General features: G+C 44.2%; 1 protein-coding gene across 2 annotated transcripts in view; it reads right to left on the bottom strand.

Moving 5' to 3' along the window:
- B3GNTL1 (UDP-GlcNAc:betaGal beta-1,3-N-acetylglucosaminyltransferase like 1) overlaps positions 1–27583 on the bottom strand; it is a 256114-nt gene that overhangs the window by 181699 nt on the left and 46832 nt on the right. For both annotated transcript variants that reach the window (XR_005454210.1, XM_038757407.1), the window contains exon 3: positions 11559–11654. Coding sequence is in view for 1 of the 2 variants with exons in the window: in XM_038757407.1 (XP_038613335.1) it covers positions 11559–11654 (96 nt within the window). In the remaining variant the exon portion in view is untranslated. The remainder of the gene's footprint in view (positions 1–11558; positions 11655–27583) is intronic.

Genomic DNA, 27583 nt, shown 5'->3' with positions numbered 1-27583 from the left:
CAGGACGGGGAGCTCACTGGGTCCCGGAGCTCTAGCACAATGGAAAATGATTCAAAATATTCCAGCCCGGTGCATTCCGAAAGCCCGCAGTTAGTACAAAAAAATGTGCTTCAGTGGTTATTCTGCTCACTGAGGGGTTCCCTGCTCTAAGTGTGGCTGGAATCTTGAATTTGTTAAAAGTTGGTGGGGTGGGGGGACTATATCCTTTGGGAGAATCGTTCCCATTCTGTTCATTTCCCTGGGGCTCTTGTCTCGGAGCTGCTGTCGGAGGAGGCTCCCCAGAGAAGAGATGTACTAAAGGCTCCAGGTTCCAGCAGCAGCAGCCAGATGCAGATTACTTCCTTCCTCATTACACCCACCCCCTCGCCCCGCTCAAGCCCCAGCCTTGCAACCACTCTGATTTCCGGTTGGCCCCAGCTGTGACTATCATTTAATTAACCACAGGGGCACGTGCCCACCCAGCCTCCTCATCTATATGATCATCCCTTCTCCTTGCACGAAACTCAAATGGCCTAACAAGCTGTCCTGGATAGGCCCCGGTCCTTTCAAATCCAAAACTGCCTGTCCCGTTAGCCAGAGACCTAGCAGTGAGCCAGGCCTGGGACGTCTGTCTAATATTCATTCATTCAATTGGATTTATCGAGCTCTTACTGCGTGCAGAGCAGTGTACTGAGTGCTTGGGAGAGTACACTATAACAATAAACAGACACATTCCCTGCCCACAATGAGCTTACAGCCTAGAGGGATAATGATGGGGCCATGTGTTGAGTGCTTAGCATGCACCAAGGACTGTGTTTACCACTGGGGTAGTAATAATAATGATGGCATTTGTTAAGTGCTTACTATGTGCAAAGCACTGTTCTAAGCACTGGGGAGGATACAAGGTGATCAGGTTGACCCACTTGGGGCTTACAGTAGATACCAGTTCATCCTGTCAGGCACAGTCCCTGTCCCACGTGGTGCTCACAGTCTAATTAGGAGGCGGGCTCTGAAGCACCATTTTATCCCAGCTCCGCCACTTGTCTGCTATGTGACCCTGGGTAAGTCACTTCACTTCTCTGTGCCTTAGTTACATCATCTGTAAAATGGAGATTGAGACTGTGAGCCCCATGTGGGACAGGGACTGTTTCCAACCTGATTTGTTTGTAGCCACCACAGTGCTTAGGCCAGTGCTTGGCACATAGTAAGTGCTTAACAAATACCGTAATTATTATTTTGAGGATATGGAAACTGAGGCAGTATGTGCCAAGCACTGGGGTAGACATATAAATTCCTGTCCCACATGGGGCACGCAGTTTAAGCAGGAGACAGGAATTGAATCCCCATCCCCATGAGTACCACTGACAGACTGATTGAAAAGTTGGGAAAGAAGATGCTGGTTGGGGGTGGGGGGAGTGGTGAAGGAAGGGGATAAGTCCTATAGTTTATATCCCCTCGATGCTAAAATGTCTTCTTAATGTAAGCACTATATGCCATGTTAATTGGGAACAATGACTGATTAATTCCTTCCCTGCAGTTTTAAGGTATTTTATGTTTACTGCTGTAGTAGATGCTAAAAAAAACTGTGCATTGAATGGAGATGAAAGACAACTGAGGTGTCCTAGACAATGAAGTCTTTTTGATAAGCCAAGAAGCTTATCAAAAGCGATAAGAACTCACCATGCACTCCCTTCCCTCCAGAAAACACATTATACTACCCTAGATCCTACATATTTTCTAATTACTGTGGGCCCAAGGACAAAATTAGTAAGCCTTTGTAAAATTAAGGGAGAAAATGCCTCACATTTCTGTGGAATCAGCATTTTAACCGACAAAACTATGAAGAAAGCCAATTACAGGAAGCTTAGGGTGTTTCTGTTTTGTGCTCTTTCATATATTACTTAAAAGGAACCTAAACGCCGACTGATATTTTTGGCAATTTTTTAAAAATTCTGAATAACAATCTTCAAGGGAGTGCAAGTGTTTGGGCTGTTCTAATACGATAGCCATCTCTTGAGGAAAACCTTTTTTTTCCCTTTTTGAAAGTCACAGACCATTTGCCATCTGTATTGAAACTCCTCCCTCCCCTCCACTCCTCCCTACTGCTCCCCCAACTCCCCCAGTTCCCTGATCAGCCACAAGGACAAAGGGGCAAAGGGGGTTTAAAAAGATTTGTTACTGTTTATTCTTTGAGGAGATATACCAAAATGACTCAGGGCTCACTGAGATCAAACAATTGTAAACCAGTGAAGGGGAACAATCCTGAATGTTTGAGAAGCAGTAATTCAGCTCAGGCTCCATAATGCCCGTGACATCCCACAGTCCTCCAGTCAGAAATGAGCCAATCTCACAGAGCGAGCTGTTTCTGGGATTGAGTTTTCTTTTTCCCCTGAATAGAACTCGATCTATAGCCATTTCTGGGGGTCCTCAAAGCCTCTTCCTTAAGAGATTCGAAAGAAACTAGTGGCATACGTATTAGAGAGAAGGGGTTTACTAACTAAACACAAAGCGTGTCCATTTGAAATGACTTTGTTGACTGTCAAAGTCTGTGGATGGGAGCTATCGATGATAAAACCTGAAGCACCATGTCAGAAAGGAGAGGGGTGACGAAAACTAACAACACTCAGATTAGACCGTACTATCAGACTCCAAGGACCGACTAAAGCGGACAGGGTCTGTAACAATCCCCGACCACAAGAAAGCTGATAACCCACCTCGGAGCTGAAAAAGAAAGAGAAAATAATTTTCTTCCTTTTGGTGTCTTGCCTCAGCCTCTACTGTAGTGGAGGCTCAGTCTGTAGTCCTGACAGGAATATCCAGAATTCTAGGAAGCGCTAAAAGCACTGGGAGTAAATTTTGTTGGTGTAGTGATTAAAAATATGGAAAACTGCAGGCTTTGGGAGAGGAAAATGATCTACTTGTCTGGTGGGTGACCTTGGGCAAGTCACTTCACTTCTCTGAGCCTCATCTGTAAAATGAGGATTAAGACTGTGAGCTTCATGTGGGACACGGACTATGTCTAAACTGATTAGCTTGTATCTACCCCAACACTAGGTACAGTGCCTGGCATATAGTAATTGCTTAACAGATACCATAATTATTATTATTACAGTGCTTGGAACATAGTAGGCACTTAAATACCATTTTAAAAAAAGTCATTTCACTTCTCTGGGCCTCGGTTACCTCAAATGCAAAATGGGGATGAAGATTGTGCGGGACACGGACTATATCCAACCTGAGAAGCTAGTATCTACCCCAAGGACAACATAATGATATAGGAATGTGACAGGAAAGCAGAATGCAAGGGCAGTGTCGGGGTGAGGGGACAGAAGAGGAGCAGCCAGTCAGACTTCGTCTCTGAGCAGGCAAAGGCCTGAAGAAGCCAAGTATGAAAGGTGCAGTGGGATTAAAACGGTGTACTTAATGTTCACAAAATAGAATGAGACCATTTTTCAAACTTAGAAACAGGCCCACTTCCTGTCATTGTGCTCCACCTGTCTTCATGGTTCCCTAAATCTGTTTTGGCGCAGTGGAACACAAAGGAAGGAATAAAGCCGAACAACTGTTCCTTAAAACTGATATTAAATTCCTTTGTTTTTCCAGTCCTCACATCGAAGATGGATTTGTCTTCTGCCTGTTCACCGAAAGCTTTGCTCTCGGGGTCCAAAAGCCTGGGCCTTTTTTCACGGTTGTCGTTCCACATCACCCAAGAAAACCCCAAGGACAAACAGCCTCAGACTCTGGTTCAGAGTGATTTTTAAGCTGGGGTTTCGGGAAAGGCCAAGAAAGGAGAGTTAATGCAATATCAAAGAACCATAAGAACATTTAACCTTTCAAACTCTAAGAGAGCGCAGATGTAGTCACGTTTCATTATGGTTTGACTAAAGGCAATCGATCGATGGTATTTATCGAGCCCTTACCGTACTAAGCGCTTGGGGGAGAGGCAGAATGGGCGAATGGAAAGATCCCAGACCTGGGAGTCAGAGGATCTGGGTTCTAATCCCAGCTCCACTACTTGTCTGCTGTGTGGCCTTGGACAAGTCACTTTACTTCCTGTGCCTCAGTTACCTCATCTGTAAAACAGGGGTGAAGACCGTAAGCCCCCACACGAGACAGACACTGTGTTCAGCCTGGTTATTTTGTGTCTACCCCAGCTTTTTATATAGTGCCTGGCACATAGAAAGCACTTTACAAATACCATAAAAAAGCACAGAGTTGGTAGACACTGTCCGCTCGGAAAACCTTTGCTGCACCCTTGAAAGGAAACGTAAAACTCTTTTAACATCTTACATCACTCTGCCTCATATTCCAAAATGGGGAAGGGAAGATAGTCTCTAACTAAACCCAACTAAAAGAAACAATCCATTCAGTGTGCAACGCCCAGCGTATTTTACCACAAATCGCTCTATCTACCCAGACAAGCGCTTCAGCTGTGTGATTTTCCTCAGAAGAGAACCCAAGGGCCTTCACTGTGAATCAGTGTTTCCATCCCATGGGTTCAACACACAACAAACCACGCGTGATTCTCGGCCCATCTTTCCTATCATCCTGGAGGCCAAAGTCACGGTGCTTGTGAAATCGGCCTTTAAGCCATGACTCAGCTCTTCTCCCAAGAGAAGCCTCCTTGGCTTCCTTTTCAAGCGTATCTTCGTTAATCTCAAGAGATTAGTTTCAAGACGAGAAGTCTGTTTCCCCAAATGAGGGCACCCACTTTCTCAGCTGTTGGCTGCGGGTCTGCAGCAATGCGAGCCAGTAAGTGGTTAATCTTGAAAGGCCTGTGAGTTTAAAGTATATTGCTGATCAAAGCTAAGGTTCTGAGTGTGGAAAAACGACCGACCATGGGTTAAGCGGCTAAAAGAACGGCCACCTCACTTATCGACAATGCCGGGACATGGATGGAGATTTATAACCTTCAGGCATATTCCTCTCTGTTATTCACCAAGGAAGAATGTAAGAACTACAGGAGAATGCTGAGACTATGTGTCAGAGGCCAAGAACCACGCTGAAGTCCATTAATGCCTGAAGAGAAACTGCACTCAAGACTCACTTTATACCACTCCTGTGGTGTCAGGAGATTTGAAAATATTAGGAATTGGAGCTTTCATGTGTTTAAAAACTGTGAAGCCTCTTTCATCTTTCGTCAAATGGTCAGCCATGTAAGAAACCTCCTACACCAGGAAATGGGAGGATAGGGACAGAGGGGAGTGCTCTGGTGGCCACAATAGATCACCCTCATTTGAGAGCTACAATGAAGCAACACAGTTTAGCAAGGGCAAGGGAACTACAGATTAAGTCCCATAATTTACTGTTCCAATGAAGCGGGAATTACAAACAATTTCAAAGAGCCTCGTTAGAGCTGATGGAATGGTTCAGGTCATAATGATTTATCTCACAAGTTGGCGTTTAGGTGAACAATCTCAAATACTTTGGTTTTTTTTTTTCTGGCATTTGTTAAGTGTGTGTTAAGTTAAGTATGTGCACGCACCATACTAAGTGCTTGGACAGAAACAAGCTAATCAGATTGGACACAATCCCTGGCCCACATGGGGATCATAGCCTTAACCCCCATTTTGCAGATGAGGGAACTGAGGCATAGGGAAGTGACTTGTGCAAAGCCACACGGTGGACAAGTGGCAAGCCAGAATTAGAACCCAGGCCCTTCCAGCACCTAGGCCCTTGTTCTGGGTTCCTCAGGTGAGTACGGCGCAGCTGAGACCGGTTGAGGAAACTCACTCATTGACTTAAGTAACATTCTTCATTAGAGGGGAACTTTCAGTACCTCCAAATCACGGGTCTACAAAAGTCAATCAATGTGAGATTAAAATTGAAAACAGTAAAAATGGCCATTCTAGAGTCAGTGATTTAAAACACATTACTATGTATCGAATGGCACTGGTTACATTTCTACATACTTCATACTTCACTAAGTTTCACACAAATTGTTAAATTATTTGGAAGAGGAGCAGCAATTTTGGAAAGATGCCCATGTTAAAAAATGTTATTAGAGCGGTCAGGCTACTGAATGTAAAACACGTGTGAAAAATATAGTATCGTCCCTTCTTCTTTTTAAGAAATGCAAACTCAAATAAAAAGATAAACAGGACTCACTGACGTGGACAGGAACGTGAAGCAGCCAATAGCAGAAGGCAAGATTGTTTTCTTATATCAAAGAAGAGTTGGTCTGTTCATTTCTTGCTCACTGAGTAATTCCCTGCCCTTGCCCTCCAAATAAATTAACTTTACCAGGAGGCAGTTGGGTGGAGAAGTCTATCTGCCATCATGACTCTTTTCCCTTTTCTAGATGATACTCCCAAGTTCTCGGAAACCAACTACAAAATGACAACCTTTTACTAAAGCAGGACAGAACCTTCATCCATACAGCCCCAACTCTTTGATCATGGGTTAACCAGAAACGTCATTTGTCTAAACTAGGCAAATTGAGATTCCTTAGACAAACATCTGCCAGAATCTATTTTCAACTGTACATTGGGCAATATGAAGTAGAAAGGCCAATTATTTTACAATCCAAAGCTATTTTATAAAAGACATGAAGGTGATGCAGAAGGCATTCATCAATTGCATGGCAGGGTCTGGATGACTCTATATAAAAGACTCTATTTTATGTTGGTGGGTTTTATTTCCCAACTTAAATCAAAGTGTCTACTACAAGATAAGAGAGGCAGAAAAAAAATGAAATGCACTTTAGTGGGGGAAAAAAAGTATTATTTTCCCCAAATTCCCTAAATTGCTTCATGGAGATATCACATTTACACTCTAAATCCTCCAACAGTAACAACATAGCACACCCACTGGATATTTTTCTCTTTTCAACATCTATGAAAAAAAATTCTAAATTACTGAAAAAAATCCACCCACACAATTTTAAAAGACGGCAAAATTAATTAGCAAACACAGTAGCGTAAGAGAACTAAAAGAACTAGGTGATTTTGGGGAATTTCCATTTTTAAACATAAAACAAACTGAAATTTTAAATTTGGTTTCAGGGTTTCATTTCAAAATATATATATATATGCATATAGTTTTATACACACACACACACATATATATATATTCATTCATTCAGTCGTATTTATTGAGCACTTACTGTGTGCAGAGCACTGTACTAAGCGCTTGGAAAGTACAAGTTGGCAACATATAGAGACAGTCCCTACCCAACAATGGGCTCACAGTCTAGAAGGGAGAGACAGAGTATACATACATATGTACATATGTGTATATATATATATATATACATACACATACATACATAAAAGCTTTAGGGAAGAAGCGCCTTTTAGAAAGAGCACAGGCCCAGGGCCCAGGAGTCAGAGGCCTGGGTTCTAATCCCAGCTCTGCCATTTGTCTGCAGTGTGACCTTGGGCAAGTCACTTCAATGCTCGGTGCCTCAGTTGCCTCATCTATAAAATGGGAATTAAATCTTCCTCCCTCCAATGTAGGTTTTGAGCCACATGTACTGTAAGGGACTGTGTCCAATCTTGTATCTTCCTCAGTGGTTACTAATAATGATAATAATGATGGCATTTATTAAGTACTTACTATGTGCAAAGCACTGTTCTAAGCGCTGGGGAGGTTACAAGGTGATCAGGTTGTCCCACGGGGGGCTCACAGTTTTAATCCCCATTTCACAGATGAGGTAACTGAGGCACAGAGAAGTTAAGTGCCTTGCCCAAAGTCACACAGCTGACAATTGGTAGAGTTGGGATTTGAACCCATGAACTTTGACTCCAAAGCCCATGCTCTTTCCACTGCGCCACGCTGCTTCTCACAGTGGCTGGCACTAGTTAAGCATTTAATAAGTATCATTTAAAAACAACAACAACACAACCCTAGGCATTTTCCTTCGCAGTTGCTTGGGGTCACCCCAAAACTACACCCTAAGATTTTTGTCAAAAATATTGTTATTACCAGTTCTTTTGTTCATACTTTTTCATCAATCAATCAATCAATCAATCGTATTTATTGAGCGCTTACTGTGTGCCGAGCACTGTACTAAGCGCTTGGGAAGTACAAATTGGGCATCAACCGTAGGGAATAACACCACCTGAGATTTATATTCCACCTTTCATTACTCAGGGTATTTTCTCATGAATTTCAGGATCTTACTTTAGCACTTCAATTGTCCGCCGAGTAGAGAGAGGCAGATATTCTTCTTCTCACTTTATAAGAAAATGAAGCCAGAGTGACTTTCCTCAGGTCACAGAGTCAGTAACGGTGCTCAGGTAGAATAGACAGATTCCTACCCCGCATTCACCCTGCCCTCCACCCCACAGCACTTATGTCCATTTCCGTAATTTATTTTAAAGACCGTCTCCCCCTCTGGAGTGTAAGCTCCTGGTAGGCTGGGAACGTATCTACAAACTCTTTTGTACTGCACTATCCCAAGCGCTTAGCACAGTGCTCTGCAACAGTAAGCACTCAATAAATATTCCTACTCTGATGCTCATCAGCTGTATATGTATATATAGACAACTTAAAAAAAAATATATATATATATACATATACATGTGTGTGTGTGTGTACCTACATACGTGTATGTGTACTTTTTTTAAGGTAGCTGTTTGGCACTTACTATGTGCCAGCCACTGTGCTGAGCACTGGGGTAGATATATGATAATCAGACTGGACACAGGTCTATGTCCCACATGGGGCTCTCAGTCTTAATATCCATTTTACAGATGAGGTAACTGAGGCACAGAGAAGTTAGGTGATTTGCCCAAGTTCTCACAGCAAACAAGTGGCGGAGCCGGGATTAGAACCCAGATCCTCTCACTCCCAGGCCCGTGCTCTATCTAGGCCAAGCAGCTTCTCTATATATCACTATATCTCAGTGTCAATCAATCAATCATATTTATTGAGCGCTTACCGTGTGCAGAGCACTGTACTAAGCGCTTGGGAAGTACAAGTTGGCAACATATCTCTATCTATCCCCTACTATACACCATAAATCTGTTCCAATTGTACAGCGGGATTATTACACGGAAAAACTATAATTTCAACCTTGCAGGTTGTAAGCAGGGAACATGCCAGCTAATTCTGTTGTATTGGACTCTCCCAAACACTTAGTACAGTACCCTGCTGTTCTAGACTGTGAGCCCATTGTTGGGTAGTGACCGTCTCTATATGTTGCCGACTTGCACTTCCCAAGCGCTTAGTACAGTGCTCTGCACACAGTAAGCGCTCAATAAATACGATGGAATGAATAGTAAGCACTCAATACTTACCACTGATTGATTGATAGTACCTAAAAATCTTATGAATTCTTTTGTGGTAGAAAGCGTTGCTCAGAAAACGGCCTGTCAAAGTGCCCACATAATAATACTAATTCTTTACAGAGTGCCAAGGGAATCATGGATATTTCTTTAAAGACAGTCATCATTCCCCTTTGAGGTAGACAGGAGTAACTGATTTCTGTCTCCACTCGTCAAGTGACCTGCTAAAAGGCTAAAAGGGGAGTGAAATCCTCTAGACTGTAAGCTCACTGGGGGCAGGGAATGTGTCTGTTATATTGTTGCACTGTACTCTCCCAAGCGCTTTGTACAGTTTGCCCTGCACACAGTAATGGCTCAGAAATGCAACTGCAGTAAACAGAGTTTCACAATGAGTCAGTCTTGGAAAAGGGACAGAACTCAGATCTCCTGACTATCCATCCTGGCCTCAATTTAGTAATCGAGCACCCGTTTTTTTTTTAATTTTTTTTTTTGTGTATGTAGTATTTGTTAAGTGCTTACTTCATACCATGCATGGTACTAACTTCTTGTGTAGATACAAGCTAATCAAGCTGGACACAGTCTTTGTTATACATGGGGCTTGCTGTCTTCATCCCCATTTGACAGATGAGAAGCAGCGTGGCTCAGTGGAAAGAGCCCGGGCTTTGGAGTCAGAGGTCATGGGTTCAAATTCCGCCTCCGCCAATTGTCAGCTGTGTGAATTTGGGCAAGTCACTTGACTTCTCTGGGCCTCAGTTACCTCATCTGTAAAATGGGGATGAAGACTGTGAGCACCCCCGTGGGACAACCTGATCACCTTGGAACCTCCCCAGCACTTAGAACAGTGCTTTGCACATAGTAAGCGCTTAATAAATGCCATTATTATTATTATTATTATTATGAGGATATAGAGGACCAGAGAAGCCAAGTGACTTGCCCAAGGTCCCCCACCAGACAAGTGGCAGAGCCAGAATTTGAACCCAGGTCCTTCTGACTCCCAAGCCCGGGATCTCTCCACTCATCTTGGTCCTCCCCTTCCTCCACAGCTCTTCCAAAATCAAGCTGAGCTGACCCAGATAACTCTTTCAACCCGCTGATGTAAGACATTCCAGCCCTTTCTTTCACAAAGGCCTTTCAGAATGGTGTAACCGGCGCTGTTCCCTAAATCCCCAGCGCTGATTATTTATTATTGTTCCCTTCCACGGGGTCTCCCCACAGCTAGCTAGGTTAGGCTGACCACACCGGGATATAAAAACATAGCTCAAGCCAAGACGACAGCAAGAAAGGTTGTGTAGGAAGGAGCAGATTGTATGAAATCAAGCGAGCAGGAATCTATGCCACTCTTGGCGCATTTAAAACGGGCAAAATGAAAATCAAATGTCTTCCAGTCTCAAAGCACAAAAGCCACTTGATATGTGCATTTCGGCCCCCGCCAGGCAAGTCCTATACAGATTTTTTTCTCCCTTAATATTCACTCGGAATTTGAGTTTCTTACATGTATGAAGGGGGGATTTTTTTTCTCCCTTAATATTCACTCGGAATCTGAGTTTCTTGCATGTATGAAGGGGGGATTTTTTTTCTCCCTTAATATTCACTCGGAATCTGAGTTTCTTGCATGTATGAAGGGGGGATTTTTTTCCCCCTTAATATTCACTCGGAATCTGAGTTTCTTGCATGTATGAAGGGGGTGGGTGCACGTAAGTGTGGATGAGCTTCTCGTAGATTGGACGACACTGCTCGACGTTGAATTTGTTTTTGCCAAAGCTCCGCTAGCTTAACATTGGCTGCCTGCCTGAGAGAAACAATCTCTCCTTTTAGGCCAAGTTGGCTGGTTCTGTTGCACAAGACGTATAGTACTTAGAAAACCAACAGAGACTGTGACTTGCCTCTAAGCTCTGAACTTCAACTGCTTTGAAGAATTCTACCAAGTTTGACAAATACAGAAATAGAACCGTATTTAGTCTGCCATAAAGCAGGATAAGAGTCCGTCCAATTTGATTTTGCTTTTTCATCTAAAAGATCCACCATGATTAATGGGATTCATTGAGCAGTTACTGTGTGCAGAGCACTGTACAAAGCGCTTGGGAGAGTACAACAGAATTGGTAGAAGTGTTTCCTGCCCACCATGAGCTTCCAGTCTAGAGAAGATGGGGTGTTGAGTTAACCGCTATATCACACCCAGGGTGCTGACAACATCGCCTTGAGAGAAACGGCTGGCAGTCCTGTAAAACAACAGCCACCGGATTGCAATCCTCCCCGGGCTAAGGTCACCATTCACCCAATCACTGCAAATCCCGAAGTGACTATTTTAGCTGTCACGACTAGCCGCGAAAGAAGGGAAATGGAAAATACCTGGGTGACCAGCTGTTCAGGGGTGAGGTGATTGATCCAACGAGTGTAACGTTCTGTAGAGTCCTGGGGATCTCGAGTCACCTGGCAGCCAATAATCTACCGAAACAATTAAATAAACGTTTATACCGATATATTTTATACACTCGTCGATGCACACAGCTAAAGCTGTAAATGGGGTTTGGGACATGGTCTCGGCTTTTCCAGAGTTCCTCACTACTTTTCCGGGGTATAGGAACGTGGTCTTTTTACTAATAGTGATGATGATGATGATGATTATGGTACTTGTTAAGTGCTATGTGCCAAGCATTGTTCTAAAAGAGCTGGGGTAGATACAAGTCAATCAGGTTCCCAAATAGGGCTCACAGTCTTAATCCTCATTTTGCAGATGAGGGAACTGAGGCCCAGAGAAGTTAAGTGACTTGCCCAAGGTCACACAGCAGACTTGTGGTAGAGCCAGGATAGTAAAACAGCAAAAGAACTTGCTGCTTCCTAACATAATGAAAAGTTAGCAGGAGTTGAGAGACAAATCCGAAGTCCAAACAGAACATAAATTTTGTGGGCAGGGAACGTGTCCGTCATCCTTTGTACTGGTCACTCCCAAGTGCTTAGTACAGTACTCTGTGCGCAGTAAGCACTTAAGACATACCATTAAAAATAAATAAATAAAATGTCTCCTGTCACACAGAAGGTCAGCTCCTTGTGGGAAGGGAATGTGTCTACCAGCTTAGCATGGTGTAGTGGATAGAACATGGGTCTGTGAGCCAGAAGATCATGGGTTCTAATCCCGACTCTGCCACTTGTCTCCTGGGTGAACATGGGCAAGTCACTTCACTTGACTTTTAGCAGATGATCGAGTAATGTGCTTGAATTCGACATGCATAGTGGCCAGAATATGCAAAGTTATCTATAGGAAGGATATTTTTTTTTAATGTGCACTGTTTCACAGTTGGAGAAGCAGCATGGCTTAGTGGAAAGAGCACAGGCTTGGCAGTCAGAGGTCATGGGTTCTAATTCATGCTCCACCACTTATCAGCTGTGAGACTTTGGGCAGGTCACTTAACTTCTCTGTGCTTCAGTTACCTCATCTGTAAAATGGGGATTAAGACTGAGCCCCATGTGGGACAATCTTGTACCTTGATTACCTTGTATCTCCCCCAGTGCTTAGAACTGTGCTTCACACATAGTAAGTGCTTAACAAATATTATTATTATTATTATTATTGTTATTATTATTATTATTACAGGTACCAGAACCTTAACAGGAAGGGAACATCTTGGATCAAATTCTATAAATAGCCAACATTTTATGTGCTGTAATCAACTGTTTTCCCTAGCTTTTTTTTTTTCAGCTTCTGCGGCTGAAAGGTTTCTTTTCGAATATTTTCAATGGAATTTTCCACGTAAGCTTGCAGGGAACACCTGTGAAACCAAATGCCGTAGCAGGGGCAGACAAGGCCCTGGACAAATTCCCCAACTCTTTCTTTGCCCACACCTAAATCCTGACCTACCGCATTCTTCTGTTTTAGTTCCGGTCATCTCAGAGCAAAGACTGACAGTCCTTTTCAGCTCTGTCAAAATGATTCTTGTCTTGTGGAAAAAAAAAATATCCTCCATCCCATATACCACTGACATGGATTTCCCAGGGATGTAGCACAATGTCCCAGGCGACAGCAGATTACCTTCCACTGGCCTTGGTCAGCCACAGGCGAGGACTCTAATTGCGTGGGTTTTTTGTGTGTTTCTTGTCTTTAGAGTTAATTTTCAGGGATTTACCCCGCAATAACACAGCTCCATGAGAACCCAAGAATTAAGTTTAACTTCCAACTTCCCCTCTCCCCTCCCTTTCTCCCCCACCGTAGTTGAAAGTATGGACGACTCTCTCCCCATCCCAGAGTGGCAGCGTGGTCTAGCGGATAGAGCACTGGCCTGGAAGTCAAAAGGACCTGGGTTCTAATTCCAGCTCGGCCACTTGTCCGCTGTAGGCCCTTGGGCAAGTCAACTCACTTTTCTGTGCCTCAGTTACCTCATCTGTAAAACAGGGATTAAGACTGTAAACCCCATGTGGGACATGGACTTTGTCTATCCCGATTAACTTGTATCTACCCCAGCCCATAGTACAGTGCCTGGCACATAGTAAGCGCTTAACAAATACCACTACTAACAGTAATATTCTTATTATTATTATCCAACGGTAACAGAATATAGGTGTCTGCTGCCTGGATCACAATTTTCAGGTCTCAAATTGGATTTCCCACCTAAGCATTTCACCTGAACCCATTTCTCTCAAACTACAGCCTAGTGGCAGTTATCTCATGGGACAGGGGAGCATTTCTTTACAGGTAACAAACATCTCCATTCTAAACAACGACAGCAGATTGAGCTCAACCGTCCTCTGCTGGTATGAGCTCGGCACAAGTTCAAGTTGAAAAGTTGTTGAAAATTTATAGAAGTCATCACAATTTGTTCAATAAGAATCAATCAGATTTATAACAAAAATAAGAATAAGAATTGTGGTATTTGTTAAGCGCTTACTCTGTGCTCTGTTTACTAAGCACTGGGGTAGATACAAGCAAATTGGGTTGAGACACAGTACCTGTCCCATGTGGGGCTCACAGTCTTAATCTCCATTTCACAAATGAGATAACTGAGGCCCAAAGAAGTAAAGTGACTTGCCCAAGGTCACACAGCAGACAATTGGCAGAGCCGGGATTAGAATCCATGACCTTAGGACTCCCAAGCCCATGCTCTAGCCACTCCATCACGCTGCTTCTACATGGAATCCCATGGAATGCTCCATTTTCCGTACTGCATTTTGGCAGTGCGGCAAGTTCCTCAAACTCCGACCCGCTGTCACGCTCCCATGTTGCAAGCCTAAATGAACAGGCATGGCTTTTCTTTCCAGAGGGGTTTACCAGCTAATTATTAATTCCACATGAAATTAGAGACATTGGAAATTACACAAGGTTCAAAACTGAACTGATTGTGCTAGCCTTCCCCTTCCTGAATGTGGAGGGGGCTGCTTCTGTGTTTATGAAATCTTCAGCAGGGGACCAGTACTTTTTCAAGCCCATTTCTTAAACTTCTCGGGGCTCCCTAATTGCACCGCATTGACTTGGGTCAAATTACAGAAAAGAAAGGATTTCAGGGGGAGGGAGAGAGAGAGAGAAAAAAAAAAAAACTAAAAAAAATAGATGGAGTGTTGTACAATCCTCCCAGTCTGAAAGGTATTCCCAAACACAAAGATAAAGAAGCTTAACTTCTCTACACAAACACAGCAATCTTAAACTCTGCAAATACAAGTTAATGAACAGCTGCCACGAGGTGAAAGATTAGTGTGAGTGCATCAAACTCATGTCCTAAGAATCTCATTTCCAATTAGAGAGGAGCAAAGAGCTGAGTCCAGCTCCAGCCTCCCTCCTGACGGTTTGTTAGTTTCTTTTATTTGCCATTCCTTCCCTAACCCCTCCATCTGACAGATTCATTTCCTGGCTTATATTTACTGTTGCTGAAAGCTGGGCTCAATTTAGAGGTAGGTGCTAACTTCCAGGATAAAAGTGTCACATTATCATTATTATTTCTACTACTACTAATAATAATTGTAGTTTTTTGTTAAGTGCTTACTATGTGCCAGGCACTGAACTAAGCACTGGGATAGAAACAAGCAAATCGTGTGGGACATAGTCCCTTCCCCACATGGGGCTCACAATCTCAAGCCCCATTTTACAGATGAAGTAACGAGGCACAGAGAAGTAAAGCGACTTGCCCAAGGTCACATAGCAGACAAGTGGTGGAGCCAGGATTAGAACCATGATCTTCCGACTCCCAAGCCCGGGCTCTATTGTCACTGTTATTATTATCATTATTATATTTAAGTGCTTACTATGTTTCAAGCACTGTTCTAAGAGCTGGGGTAGATTCAAGTTAATCAGGTTGGACATAGCCCCTGTCCTGCTTGGGGCTTAATAAGAGGGAGAACAGATGTTGTTGGGTAGGGACTGTCTCTATATGTTGCCAACTTGTACTTCCCAAGCACTTAGTACAGTGCTCTGCACACAGTAAGTGCTCAATAAATACGATTGATTGATTGATTGATTTAATCCCCATTTTATCGTTGAGCAAACTAAGGCACAGAGAAGTAATGTCACACAGCAAGTGATTGGCAGAGCCGGAATTAGCACAGTGCTCTGCACACAGTAAGCGCTCAATAAATACGACTGAATGAATGAATGAATGGTCCATGCCCTATCTACAAGATCATGCTGCTTCTCAATCCCTGGGGTAGATACAAGGGTCCCAAGATTCACTCTAAAAGGAGGGAGAACAAGGTACAGAATCCCCATTTTGCAGATGAGGGAACTGAGGCCTAGAGAAGTGAAGTGACTTGCCCAAGGTCTCACAGCAGGCAGGTGGCAGAGCGGTGATCAGAACTCAGGTCCTCTCACTCCCAGGCCTGGGCTCTTTCCACTAGGCCACATATTAGAGGAAGGGGAGAAAAGTGAAGATGGGGAAACGGGGAGAAGGAAGTGGGGCAAGAGGAGGAAATGAGGTCAAAAGTAGTTCTAAGGATGGGCCGGAAGTGGGACATGGGGCTTCCGGGAGATGGGATATCACAAGCACCGTCAATCAGCTGGTGGAGGCACAAAATGATATTTTGGTGACTCCTCCTAAATTCACCATTGCTGTCCTGATCCCAAAACTGGGACTTCAACTCGCTCACTGTTGGTAACCTTGGAATCAAAATGCACTCTCTCTGGGGCATTAAAAGAGGGAGGAAAAAACCCCAGTATATTTTCCATTCTACTCGGAATTTCCAATCTCATCTTAAAGGCACTGCACTCACGTGAAAGCGTCTAACCAAAAGTCTACCCACGGATTTCAAAATGTCACCATCCCTTTAACTGAACACGAGATTTCACAATGTCATCATCCCAGCAATTAAATATGACTTTTTTTTTTAATCAGACCACAGATCAGCTGGCCTACAACTCAGCCATTTCCTTGCTATGTCAAACGCTACTGTTTCAAGGAACTGGACCATATTTCCTAGTGAAACCGGACATTGCTGAAGCTTATTCTGATTAAAAGGAAAACAGAGGATTCTAGGACTTGCTAGTCCATAGCCAGGTGGTGGTATACGACAGTTCGCGATGGCAATTTTCTTCATCTTCATCCCTTCAAAAAGTACCCCCACACACACACCGTTTCCTCTCTCACTGTATGGTGAGTTAATTTTTGTTTATTTAATGGTATTTGCTAAGCATTTTCTATGTGCAAGGCACTGTATTAAGCATTGGGGCAGATATAAGTTGATCGGTTGGATACAGTCCCTGTCCCACATGGGGCTCACTGTCTTCATCCCCATTTTACAGATGAGGGAACCGAGGCACAGTGAAGTGAAGTGACTTGACCAAGGTCACACAGCGGACCAGTGGCGGAGCCGGGATTAGAACCTAGGTTTTTTGACTCCCGGGTCTGTGCTCTATCCACTGGGCCATGCTTTTCTTTCCCTAAGCTTTGACAAGGAGTCACCCTGCTTCATTACAATGCTGCATATTAGCAGCCTTGACTCAATTGTCATTACCTTGTATCTACCCCAGTGCTTAGAAGAGTGCTTGGCACATTGTAAGCGCTTAACAAATACCATTATTATGGGGAGAGTTCATTAGAGCTAAAATACACAAGGCCACCCTGCAAAGTGAGAGACTCGCACCTTATTCAGTCAGTCAGTGGTATGTATTAAGCACTTACTGTGTGCAGAGCACTGTACTAAGCACTTGGGAGAGCACAATACAACAGGGCTGGTAGCCTTCTCTTTGGTATCACTTATGCACTTGAGCCCAGAGCCCCTAAAATAATAATAATAATAATAATAATAATGGTATTTGTTAAGCACTTACTATGTGCAAAGCACTGTTCTAAGCACTGGGGGGATACAAGGTGATCAGGTTGTCCCACAGGGGGCTCACAGTCTTAATCCCCATTTTACAGATGAGGGAACTGAGGCACAGAGAAGTTAAGTGACTTGCCCAAAGTCACACAGCTGACAATTGGCGGAGCCGGAATTTGAACCCATGACCTCTGACTCCAAGACCCGTGCTCTTTCCACTGAGCCACGCTGCTTCTAAAACCCTGAGAGTCACCCCAAACCCACAATACTTATGTGCCTATCATCATATTTATAATACCATTATACTTATAAATACCATAACCAATCCATTACCACTGACTTGGTTCAAACAATCAATCAATGATATTTATTGAGCGCTTACTGTGTGGAGAGCAGTGTACTAAGAACTTGGGAGGGTACAGTATATCAGAGTTGGTAAGATACATTCCCTGCCCACGAGGTTGCAGTCTAGAGGGGGAGACAGACAATTAATAGAAATAAATCAATTAGGGATATGGACAGAAGTGCCGTGGGGCTGAGGGAGGGGTGAATAAAGGGAGCAAATCCAAGTGCAAGGTGGTACAGAAGGGAGTGGGAGAAGAGGAACGGGGGCTTAGTCAGGGAAGGCCTCTTGGAGGAGATGTGGCTTCCAGAAGGCTTTGAAGCGGGGAAGAGTCCGTTGTCTGTCAGATATGAAGAGAGAGGGTGTTCCAGGCCAGAGGCAGGATGTGGGAGAGAGGTCGGTGGGGAGATAAACAAGATAGAGGAGAGAAGTGTGCGGGCTGGGTTGGAGTAGGAGAAAAACAAGGTGAGGTAGGAGGGGGCAAGGGGATCGAGTGCTTTCAAGTTCTAATACCTGTCTTCCTCGTTAGACTGTAAGTGCCTTGACGGCAGGGGTGTTGTCCACTGTGTATCCACTACTGTGCTTGGTACAGTGCTCTGCATGCAATAAGCACTCAACAAATACCAGTGATTGCCTGATGACTAATGTTAACCTTCTCAGAGTACCCCGATCTCATCTATCTTATCGCCAACCTCTTGCCCACACCCTGCCTTTAGCCTGGAACACCCTCCCTATTCATAACTAACAAAAAGTTGGTCTCCTCCCCTTCAAAGCTTTATTGAAGGAGCATCTCCTCCAAGAGGCCTTCCCTGACTAAGCCCTCTTCTCCCACCCACTTTGGCGTCGCCCTGACTTGTTCCCTTTATTCATCTCTCCTTATGTCCATATCTGTCATTTATTTATTTATACTTAATATCTGTCTCCCCTTCTAGACTGTCAGCTCATCATGGGTGGGGAATTTGTCTGTTAATTGTTCTTTTCTACTCTCCCAAGCACTTAGTACAGTGTGCTGCACAAAATAAGTGCTAAGAAAATACGATCGAATGAATGCATAAATGAAAGGTTCTTCTGACTCTCAGGTCTGTGCTCCATTCATTAGACCACACTACTTCTCTCATTCATTCATTCATTTATTCAATCGTATTTACTGAGAGCTGACTGTGTGCAGAGAACTGTACTAAGCACTTGGAAAGTACAATTCGGCAACAGACAGAGACAATCCCGACCCAAAAACGGCCTTACAGTCTAGAAGGGGGAGACAGACAACAAAACAAGTAGACAGGCATCAAGAGCATCAAAATAGAATATACAATTATAGAATTCTCTATGCCTGTGTTCAAACAATGAGCGGGCAGTAAACCTAACTCTAAGCACCAAGCTAATGTTGTCAACGATTTCACCTCTTGAACAAGATGAATATTGCCGCAAGAGGTCCCCGCCCCTTCTGCGCTTGCATGGATGTCGGGTGGTTAATTAGCTAAAGGTGGCATATGTTGAGCGTTTACTAAGTTCCAAGCACTGTACTAAGCACTGGAATAGATACGAGATGATCGGGTCAGACAGGGTCCCGATCTCACATGGGGTTCATAGTCTAAGGGGAGGATGGTGAGCAGGTACTGAATGTACAGTGCTCCGCACACAGTCAGCGCTCAATAAATACGTTCGAATGAATGACTGCCCATTTTCCAGATGAGAAAGCTGAGGCACGACAAGGCTAAGTGACACACGCCTGAGGTCATGTGGCCGGCCACTGATGGGGCCGGGATTAGAACCCTTTCCTTCCAGCTCCCAGGCACAGGCTCTAGCCACTAGGCCACACTGCTTCTCACTCAATCTTTAGCTCCTCCAAAGGGGTGAAAGAAATACAAGAAAAGCAGCATGGCCTGGTGGATAGAGCACAGGCCTGGAGTCACAAGGACCTGGGTTTTAACCCTGGCTCTACCACTTTGTCTGCTGTGTGACCTTGGGCCAGTCGCTGCTCTGTGCCTCACTTCCCTCATCTGTAAATGGGGATTAAGACTGTGAGCCTCGTATGGGACAGGGACCTGATTAGCTTGTATCTACCCCAGTGCTTAGTGCAGTGCCTGGCACATTGTAAGCGCTTAACAAATACCACAATGATCATTATTAACATAGAACAAATCCCGTTAAGAAAAAAACCCAACCAAGAGCCGTGATAGTTAAGCAGCTCATGGTGAGAAATTGCCGCTATCATACAAGAGTCTGGTCTGGTCTGCCTGGAATGCCCTCCCTCTGCCCATCCGCCAAGCTAGCTCTCTTCCTCCCTTCAAGGCCCTGCTGAGAGCTCACCTCCTCCAGGAGGCCTTCCCAGACTGAGCCCCTTCCTTCCTCTCCCCCTCGTCCCCCTCTCCATCCCCCCCATCTTACCTCCTTCCCTTCCCCACAGCACCTGTATATATGTATATATGTTTGTACATATTTTTTACTCTATTTATTTATTTATTTTATTTGTACATATCTATTCTATTTATTTTATTTTGTTAGTATGTTTGGTTTTGTTCTCTGTCTCCCCCTTTTAGACTGTGAGCCCTCTGTTGGGTAGGGACTGTCTCTATATGTTGCCAATTTGTACTTCCCAAGCGCTTAGTACAGTACTCTGCACATAGTAAGCGCTCAATAAATACGATTGATGATGATGATGATGGTCACGCTGACCAAAGAGTCAGCACCATCCGGGTGACACAGAGAAGCAACATGGCATAAGTGAACCGAACCCCAGCCTGGGAGTCAGAAGGACATAGGTTCTAATCCTGCCTCCAACACTTGTCTGCTGTACGACCTTGGGCGAGTCACTTCACTTCTCTGGGCCTCAGTTGCCTCAACTGTAAAATGGGGATGAACACTGTGAGCCCCAGATGAGACACGGACTGTGTCCAACCTAGTAATTTTGTATCTAGCCCAGAGCTGAACAAATACCATTGAAAACCAAAAACCAACAAGAACGCAGGTACTTGTTTCCATGGCATGGACACATTAACTTTTCTTAATCCATGCCAATGCTTAGTAGAGTGCCTGGCACATAGTAAGAGCTTAACAAATACCATAATTACTATTATTATTATAAATGATAAATTATAGAGAAGCAGCATGGTCTAGAAAATAGAGCATGGGCCTGAGAGTCAGAAGGTCATGGGTTCTAATCCTGACACTGCTACTTGTCTGCTGTGTGACCCTGGGCTAATCATTCAACTCTTCCAGGCCTCAGTTCCCTCATCTGTATAATGGGGATTAAAACTGTGAGCCCTATGTGGGATAGGGACTGTGTCCAACCCAATTATCTTGTATCTCCCCCCATGCTTAGAACAGTGCCTGGCACATAGTACTTAATAAATACCGTAATTATTATTATTATTACATAAACCTGGGAATATTTAGTCTCGGCTTCCGGTTGGAGATCAACCAGCCTTCGCCCTCATGTAAACCTGATGTTCGTCGAGTCGGCAACTGAGCCTTTCTCATGGCCAGGTCCCAGTGGGCAAAGATCAGCAGCGGAAAACTTTTCTGTCACCATCTGGGCAGCTGCAGCGGGTACATCCGCATCGCATCCGTTTTCCCCCCCATCCCCCAAGACCCCTTGGGTCCTGAAATTCAAAGATTGCTTTGGAGACCGGAGCAGCTCAAAGGCCAAGGCGCCTCCTCCTTTCGAAAAGAATCCCCTTGAACAGGGCTCTGACCACATCACGGCTTGAAGACCGCAAAGCCGCAGGAGAGGAACTCTGCAAAGCTGAAGCTCTTGTGTCCCCCTCACCCTTCGATCACGTGTCAGTGAGTCGCTGGGTGCTTTGCAACTGAGGCGAGAGCCGCAACTGTCCCAAACTCCTTTGTTCCGGTGGATGGCCCGTCTGCCCGAGCTGGCTGGACGTCCTGAACTGAAGCAACGTTTCAGCTCATTCTAAGGTGGATTTCTCATCCTCCTCTGTGGACACTTCTGCTCAAATACCCCTTTCACCTAGAAGCAGCAGCATGGTCTGATGAAAAGAACCAGGCCTAGAAATCAGAGGACCTGGATTCTAATCCCCACTCTAATCCCAGGTCACTTGCCTGCTGTGTGACTTTGGACACATCACTTCGCTTCCGTGGGCCTCGGTTACCTCATCTGTAAAATGGGGACAAGGACTGTGAGCCCCAGGTGGGACTTAGACTGTGTCCCACCTGATTATCCTCTATCTAGCCCTGAGCTGAACAAATACCACTGAAAAACAAAAACCAACAAGAGTGTAGGTTCTCGCTTCTTTGTATGGACACCGCAACTTTTCTTAATATTTTAAACTGCTTTTTAAAGGTCTGGCATTTTCACCTCTGTCCTTAGAAGTTATGGGAAAGGCAAGAATGCCAAATTTGGATAGAGCCCCTCTGCACTTATATACCAGTTGTTATATTACCTGCAATTGATTTTATTTATCCATTCATTCATTCATGCATTCGATCATATTTTTTGAGCGATTCCTGGGTGCAAAGCACTGTACTAAGCACTTAGAAAAGTACAATATAACAATAAAGACACATTCCCTGGCCAGAACAAGCTTACAGTCTAGAGGGGAAGGCAGACATTAAAAGAAAGAAAGAAAGAAATGATTTTAGTGTCTGCCTGGTGTCCTTTTCATTGTAAGCTCCTTGAGGTCAGGGATCATTTCTACTTTATTTTACTCTCTCAAGTGCTCTTTCCACTAGGCCATGCTGCTTCCCTTACTTATAATTCAAAGGATTTGATATACCTGTTAAAAGTCCATTTTACCTCAACTCAAACCATCAGTCGACTGTATTTATTGAGTGCTTACTGTGCGCAGAACACTGGAAACGACTGAATGTCCCCATCTAACTTCCCACCTTCGCTGTGGGCCCAGAGAGATTATAAATGCAAGGTTTCTTTCAGGAAATGTTTTTCTTCCTGATCTGGCCTGGTTGTGCTGAATTTTTGCAGAGGCGGGAGGGGAGAGGGGGCCCCTCGATGACCTCTGATTTTCAGGTTTCCCAGCCCCCATCGGCTCCCCCCCATCCGCCCCTTTCTCAGTTTCCTGCGATCAGAGTTAGAGCTGTGAGGGTGGTTGCCCACCTCTCGCCACTCAGCCAGTTGGCAGCTGCCAGTTGGCTTCCCCTCAGTGATCCTGGGCAGTCAGGGCAGGGAGCTGGGCTAGCTTTGTTGTTGTTAATGATATCTGTTTAGTGCTTACTATGTGCCAGGCACTGTACTAAGCACTGGGGTAGATACTGGCTAATCAGGATGGACACAGTCCCTGTCCCACGTGGGGCTCACATTCTCAATCCCCATTTTATAGATGAGGTAACTGAGGCCCAGAGAAGTGAAGTGACTTGCCCAAGGTCACATTACAGACAAGTGGCGGAGGCGGAATTAGAACCTATAACCTTCTGACTCTCAGGCCTGTGCTCTATCCACTTCACCATGCCCCTTCTCAGTAAGTACAACTGCACAATTAAATAAATGATGAATTAGGTTGCTGAGCCCTAACTACCTTTAGAAGGGAGCGAAAGGCTCCACAAGGGAGGAGAAGGCCTGGTTTTGGGAGACAAGACCTCTAGGCCAGAAGCTCGTTGGGGGCAGGTGATATGTCTATCACTCTGTTGTATTGGACTCCCCCAAGCGCTTAGTACAGTGCTCTCTGCAGAGAGTAAGCGCTCAACATATACCATTGATTAATTGATTAAAAGTTAACTAGTTTGGAGGTAGGAAGTTCAGAACTAAATTGGTTCCATGCAGAATCCACGGTGGGGGAGATCAGAGGAAAGAGGAGGGGAAGAGAGAAGGGGCAGATGGACTGGAGAGCTCCACTCCCTTATGGGCAATAAAGTGGAAGCGGTCCCAGGAAACTGACATGCTGGCAACAACGAAACTTCCCTTTCAGAATCTCCCACTGTAGACTGTTTCCTCAACCATAAAATAGGTATTCTCCATCCGCCTTAGAATGTTAGCCCCAAGCGGGACAGGCACCATGTCTGACATAATTAACGCTTAGAACAGTGTTTGACATATAGTAAGCGCTTAACAAATACCACAAAAAAAGGAACGTGTCTACTAACTCTGGTTTGGGGGTTTTTTTTTGCAGTGGTGATATTTCTTAAGAGCTTACTATGTACCAAGTACTATTATAAGTGCTGGGGTAGATACACGTTTATCAGGTTGGACACAGTTGCTGTCCCACTTGGGGCTCACAGTCTCAAGAGGAGGGAGTAGGATTTAATCTCCCTTTTACAATGGAGAAAGCTAAGGAACAGAGAAGTTAAGTGATTTGCCCAAGGTTACACAGCAAGCAACTGGAAGAGCCAGGATTAATAATAATAATGGTATTTGTTAAGCGCTTACTATGTGCAAAGCACTGTTCTAAGCTCTGGGGAGGTTACAAGGTGAACAGGTCGTCCCATAGGGGGCCCACAGTTTTTCAGATGAGGTAACGGAGGCACAGAGAAGTGATGTGACTTGCCCAAAGTCACACAGCTGACAGTTGGCAGAGGCTGGATTTGAACCCAAGACCTCTGACTCCAAAGCCCGTGCTCTTTCCACTGAGTCACGATGCTTCTCATTAGAACCCTGTTGTATGGTAGTCTCCCAAGCGCTTAGTACAATGCTCTGCAAACAGTAAGCATTCAATAAATACCACTGATTGATAATAATTATGGTATTTGTTAAACCCTTACTCTGTGCCAACGACTGGAACAGATACAAGATAATTCATTCAATAATATTTACTAAGCACTTACTGCGTGCAAAGTGTGCAAAGCAGATTGGACACAGCTCCTGTCCCACATGGGGCTCACAGTCTGAGGGGGAGGAAGGATGGCTATTTAATCCCCATTTTACAGATGAGGAAACTGTGGTCTTGAACAGTTAAGTGCCTTTCCTCCCATTCCAAGTCTAAATTCCCACACCGAAGCCCATAGCAGTGTCAAGTTTCCTACCATTGCCAAGATAAACTGCTGTGGGGAAAGAAAATTGAAGGCTGCCCTTTGAAATAATCTATGTCCAGTAACCTTAATTTTGATAACACATCATTGATTAGAGGCTGTTACCAACTAGATTTAGTAGACCATCGAGCTAAAAATAATCATAAAACTTCTTGAACCCCAAACACTGCAAAGATGATTACTCTGCGTCTAATCCATGGTCTTTCTGGCTCCAAAGAAAATGGACACAGAGTGAAGGGAGTCCAAGACAATGACTCACAATCAAGGAAATTCAACCCCAAAAGAAAAGACGGTAAGTGCATTCATTTGAAGGAGAAGTACGTAAAAAATGCGCTTGTTGAGATGAAGACCTGGTTTCTTGGAGAAAACTAACCAACTACACGTCCACTGGCGGTAAAGTTTTTGATTTCTGCACAATGTGATTTAAGGTTGTTTGTTTAGGCCAAATGAGAACTGTAGGAATCCATTTCAAAGCATTCAAAAATATGTTCACAAGTGCATACTACACACAGTAATCATTGGTAACAATAACAACAATAATTGTGGTGTTGAGCTCTTACTCTGCACCAAGCACTCTACTAAGCGCTGGGGCAGACACAAGATAATCAGGACCCCCATGGGACTCATGGTCTAAGTAGGAGGGAGAACAGGCACTGAATCCCCATTTTGCAGATGAAGGAACTGAGGCACAGGGAAATTAAATGACTTGCCCAAGGTCACACAGCAGAACCAGGATGAGAACCCAGGTCCTACTTATTGCTAAGTAATGGCAGCAACATTACCTGTTGCTCCACGCCAAACTTGTTATATTGAGTTTTCCTCTGTATTTAGAAGCGAAGCATTATACCATCTCAGACATCCCTACTGCCTGAAATTACTATTGCATTAGTCTTGGTGTTGAAATCACGTTTCTTGTGACTTTTGACGTGGCCAGAATCCATTAGGCATAATAAATCGGGGCATCTGCTGAAATGGTTTTCGGCTGGGAATTTTTCGCTTTTGCTCAGAGGCCAAGAAGGCCAATAAATTTCTCATTTTTAAAACCTGAGAATTTTAGGCATTTCACGATCATTTCATGCTCTGAGAGCACTTGCGAATCAAAGGCACGGAACGTATAGGACGTCGTTGGGCTTTTGGGCTGCAGCCAGGTGCTAGAATTTACTCTGGCTCCGTATTCAGTTACTGGCCCCTCTTCCCAAGACATAAATCCTTAGCATGCTTCGAAGCCCCCCTTTAGTGACTCAGCCCCGAGTGATGGGGGCGGGGTGACCCATCTCAAATAACATAGGGTGCCACCTTGGCTAGTGTCTAAATAGCCCAGAAAAATCCCCTGGCTAAAGGAGTCTTTCAATCAGTGCTTCTTATTGAGCTCTCACAGTATGCACAGCACTGGACTAAGCAGTTGGCCATTATATTGAGTACTATTTACTGTTGACATGAGACTTCACTGGTTTCCAAAGGAAACCAGAAAAACCCTTGAGATTGTCATTTGTGCAGTAAAAAGGGAATATTAATCATCCTCAAGCATTTGAAAAAATGTCAAAATAAAGGCTGAGCCCTGTAAAAGAGAAACTGTCTTAAAAAGGCATGTTAGCTCATACTTCCATTCCTCTTAACCAGTTATTTCTCTGGTCGTGAATAGAAAAAAAGAACATGGCTAACAGAAATAACACAAGTTTACTCCTCTGTAAAATGAGGATTCAACTCCCTCCTTCTAAGATGGTGAGCCACTACATTATCTTGTACTTACTTCAGTTCTTAGTACAGTGCTTGGTACATAGTAAGCGTTTACCAAATATGACAACTATCGCTACTATTATTAATTGACTTTTACCACTTGCAACCAAATCTAGCTTCTGTCCAGCTCTGGGGATCGGTACCAGTTAAACTTAGATCATATATCTCTAGGCTCTACTGAATCTTTCCATCTAGGCAGGACTTCACAAAGACCCATATCTACTCATACACACCATATATTGTGAGCCCACGGTTGGGTAGGGACTGTCTCTATATGTTGCCAACTTGTACTTCCCAAGCGCTTAGTACAGTGTTCTGCACACAGTAAGCGCTCAATAAATACGATTGATTGATTGATTGAACAGTCAAGATTGACAGGGGCAACCCCATACTTCATCCAATGTATCCTTTGCAAACACAAGACCACGAGACAGAGAAGTACCGCGACCCACTGAACGAACAAACAGCTAGATAAGGAGAAGCAGAGAACAGCCAAGGAATGACCATCTGGTCTGACTGTTGAGCTAAGGTAGTATTGAGAAGCAGTGTGGCCTAGTGGGTAGAGCAGGGGCCTGGGAATCAGGAGGACATGGGTTCTAATCCCAGCTCTGCCACTTGTCTGCTGTGAGACCTTGGGGAAGTCACTTCACTTTTCGGTGCCTCAGTTACCTCTTCTGTAAAATGGGGATTAAGACTCTGAGCCCGATGTGGGACGGGGACTATGTCCAACCTGATTTGCTTGTATCCTCCCCAGCCCTTAGTACAGGGCCTGGCACACAGTAAGCACTTAATACTACAACTATTATTAGTAGTAGTAGTAATAGTAATAGTTGAGCCTCACCTAGTCCCAGCCAGGAGCTGCTCCCGGAAAATACTTGAGCACACTCCTGCTTTTAATCCATCAATCAATCAATTAATGCCATTTATTGAGTGCTTACTGTATGAAGAGCACTGTACTAAGCACATGGGAGACTATAACAGAACAAATTTTAAGTTCAACCTGGAGGTTGAGGCCAGAGAAGAGGAACACCAGACCTGCTGGAATGAGGAGACAAGGAAGATATATCCAGTGGTGGGGCATAATAAAGATCAGACAGCTGCAAAACCCTCTATCACCATG

Source organism: Tachyglossus aculeatus, chromosome 15 (genome assembly GCF_015852505.1).
Source record: "Tachyglossus aculeatus isolate mTacAcu1 chromosome 15, mTacAcu1.pri, whole genome shotgun sequence".
Taxonomy (NCBI): domain Eukaryota; kingdom Metazoa; phylum Chordata; class Mammalia; order Monotremata; family Tachyglossidae; genus Tachyglossus; species Tachyglossus aculeatus.
Note: the sequence above shows the minus strand (reverse complement) of the source record. Positions and strands in the feature narration are given on the sequence as shown.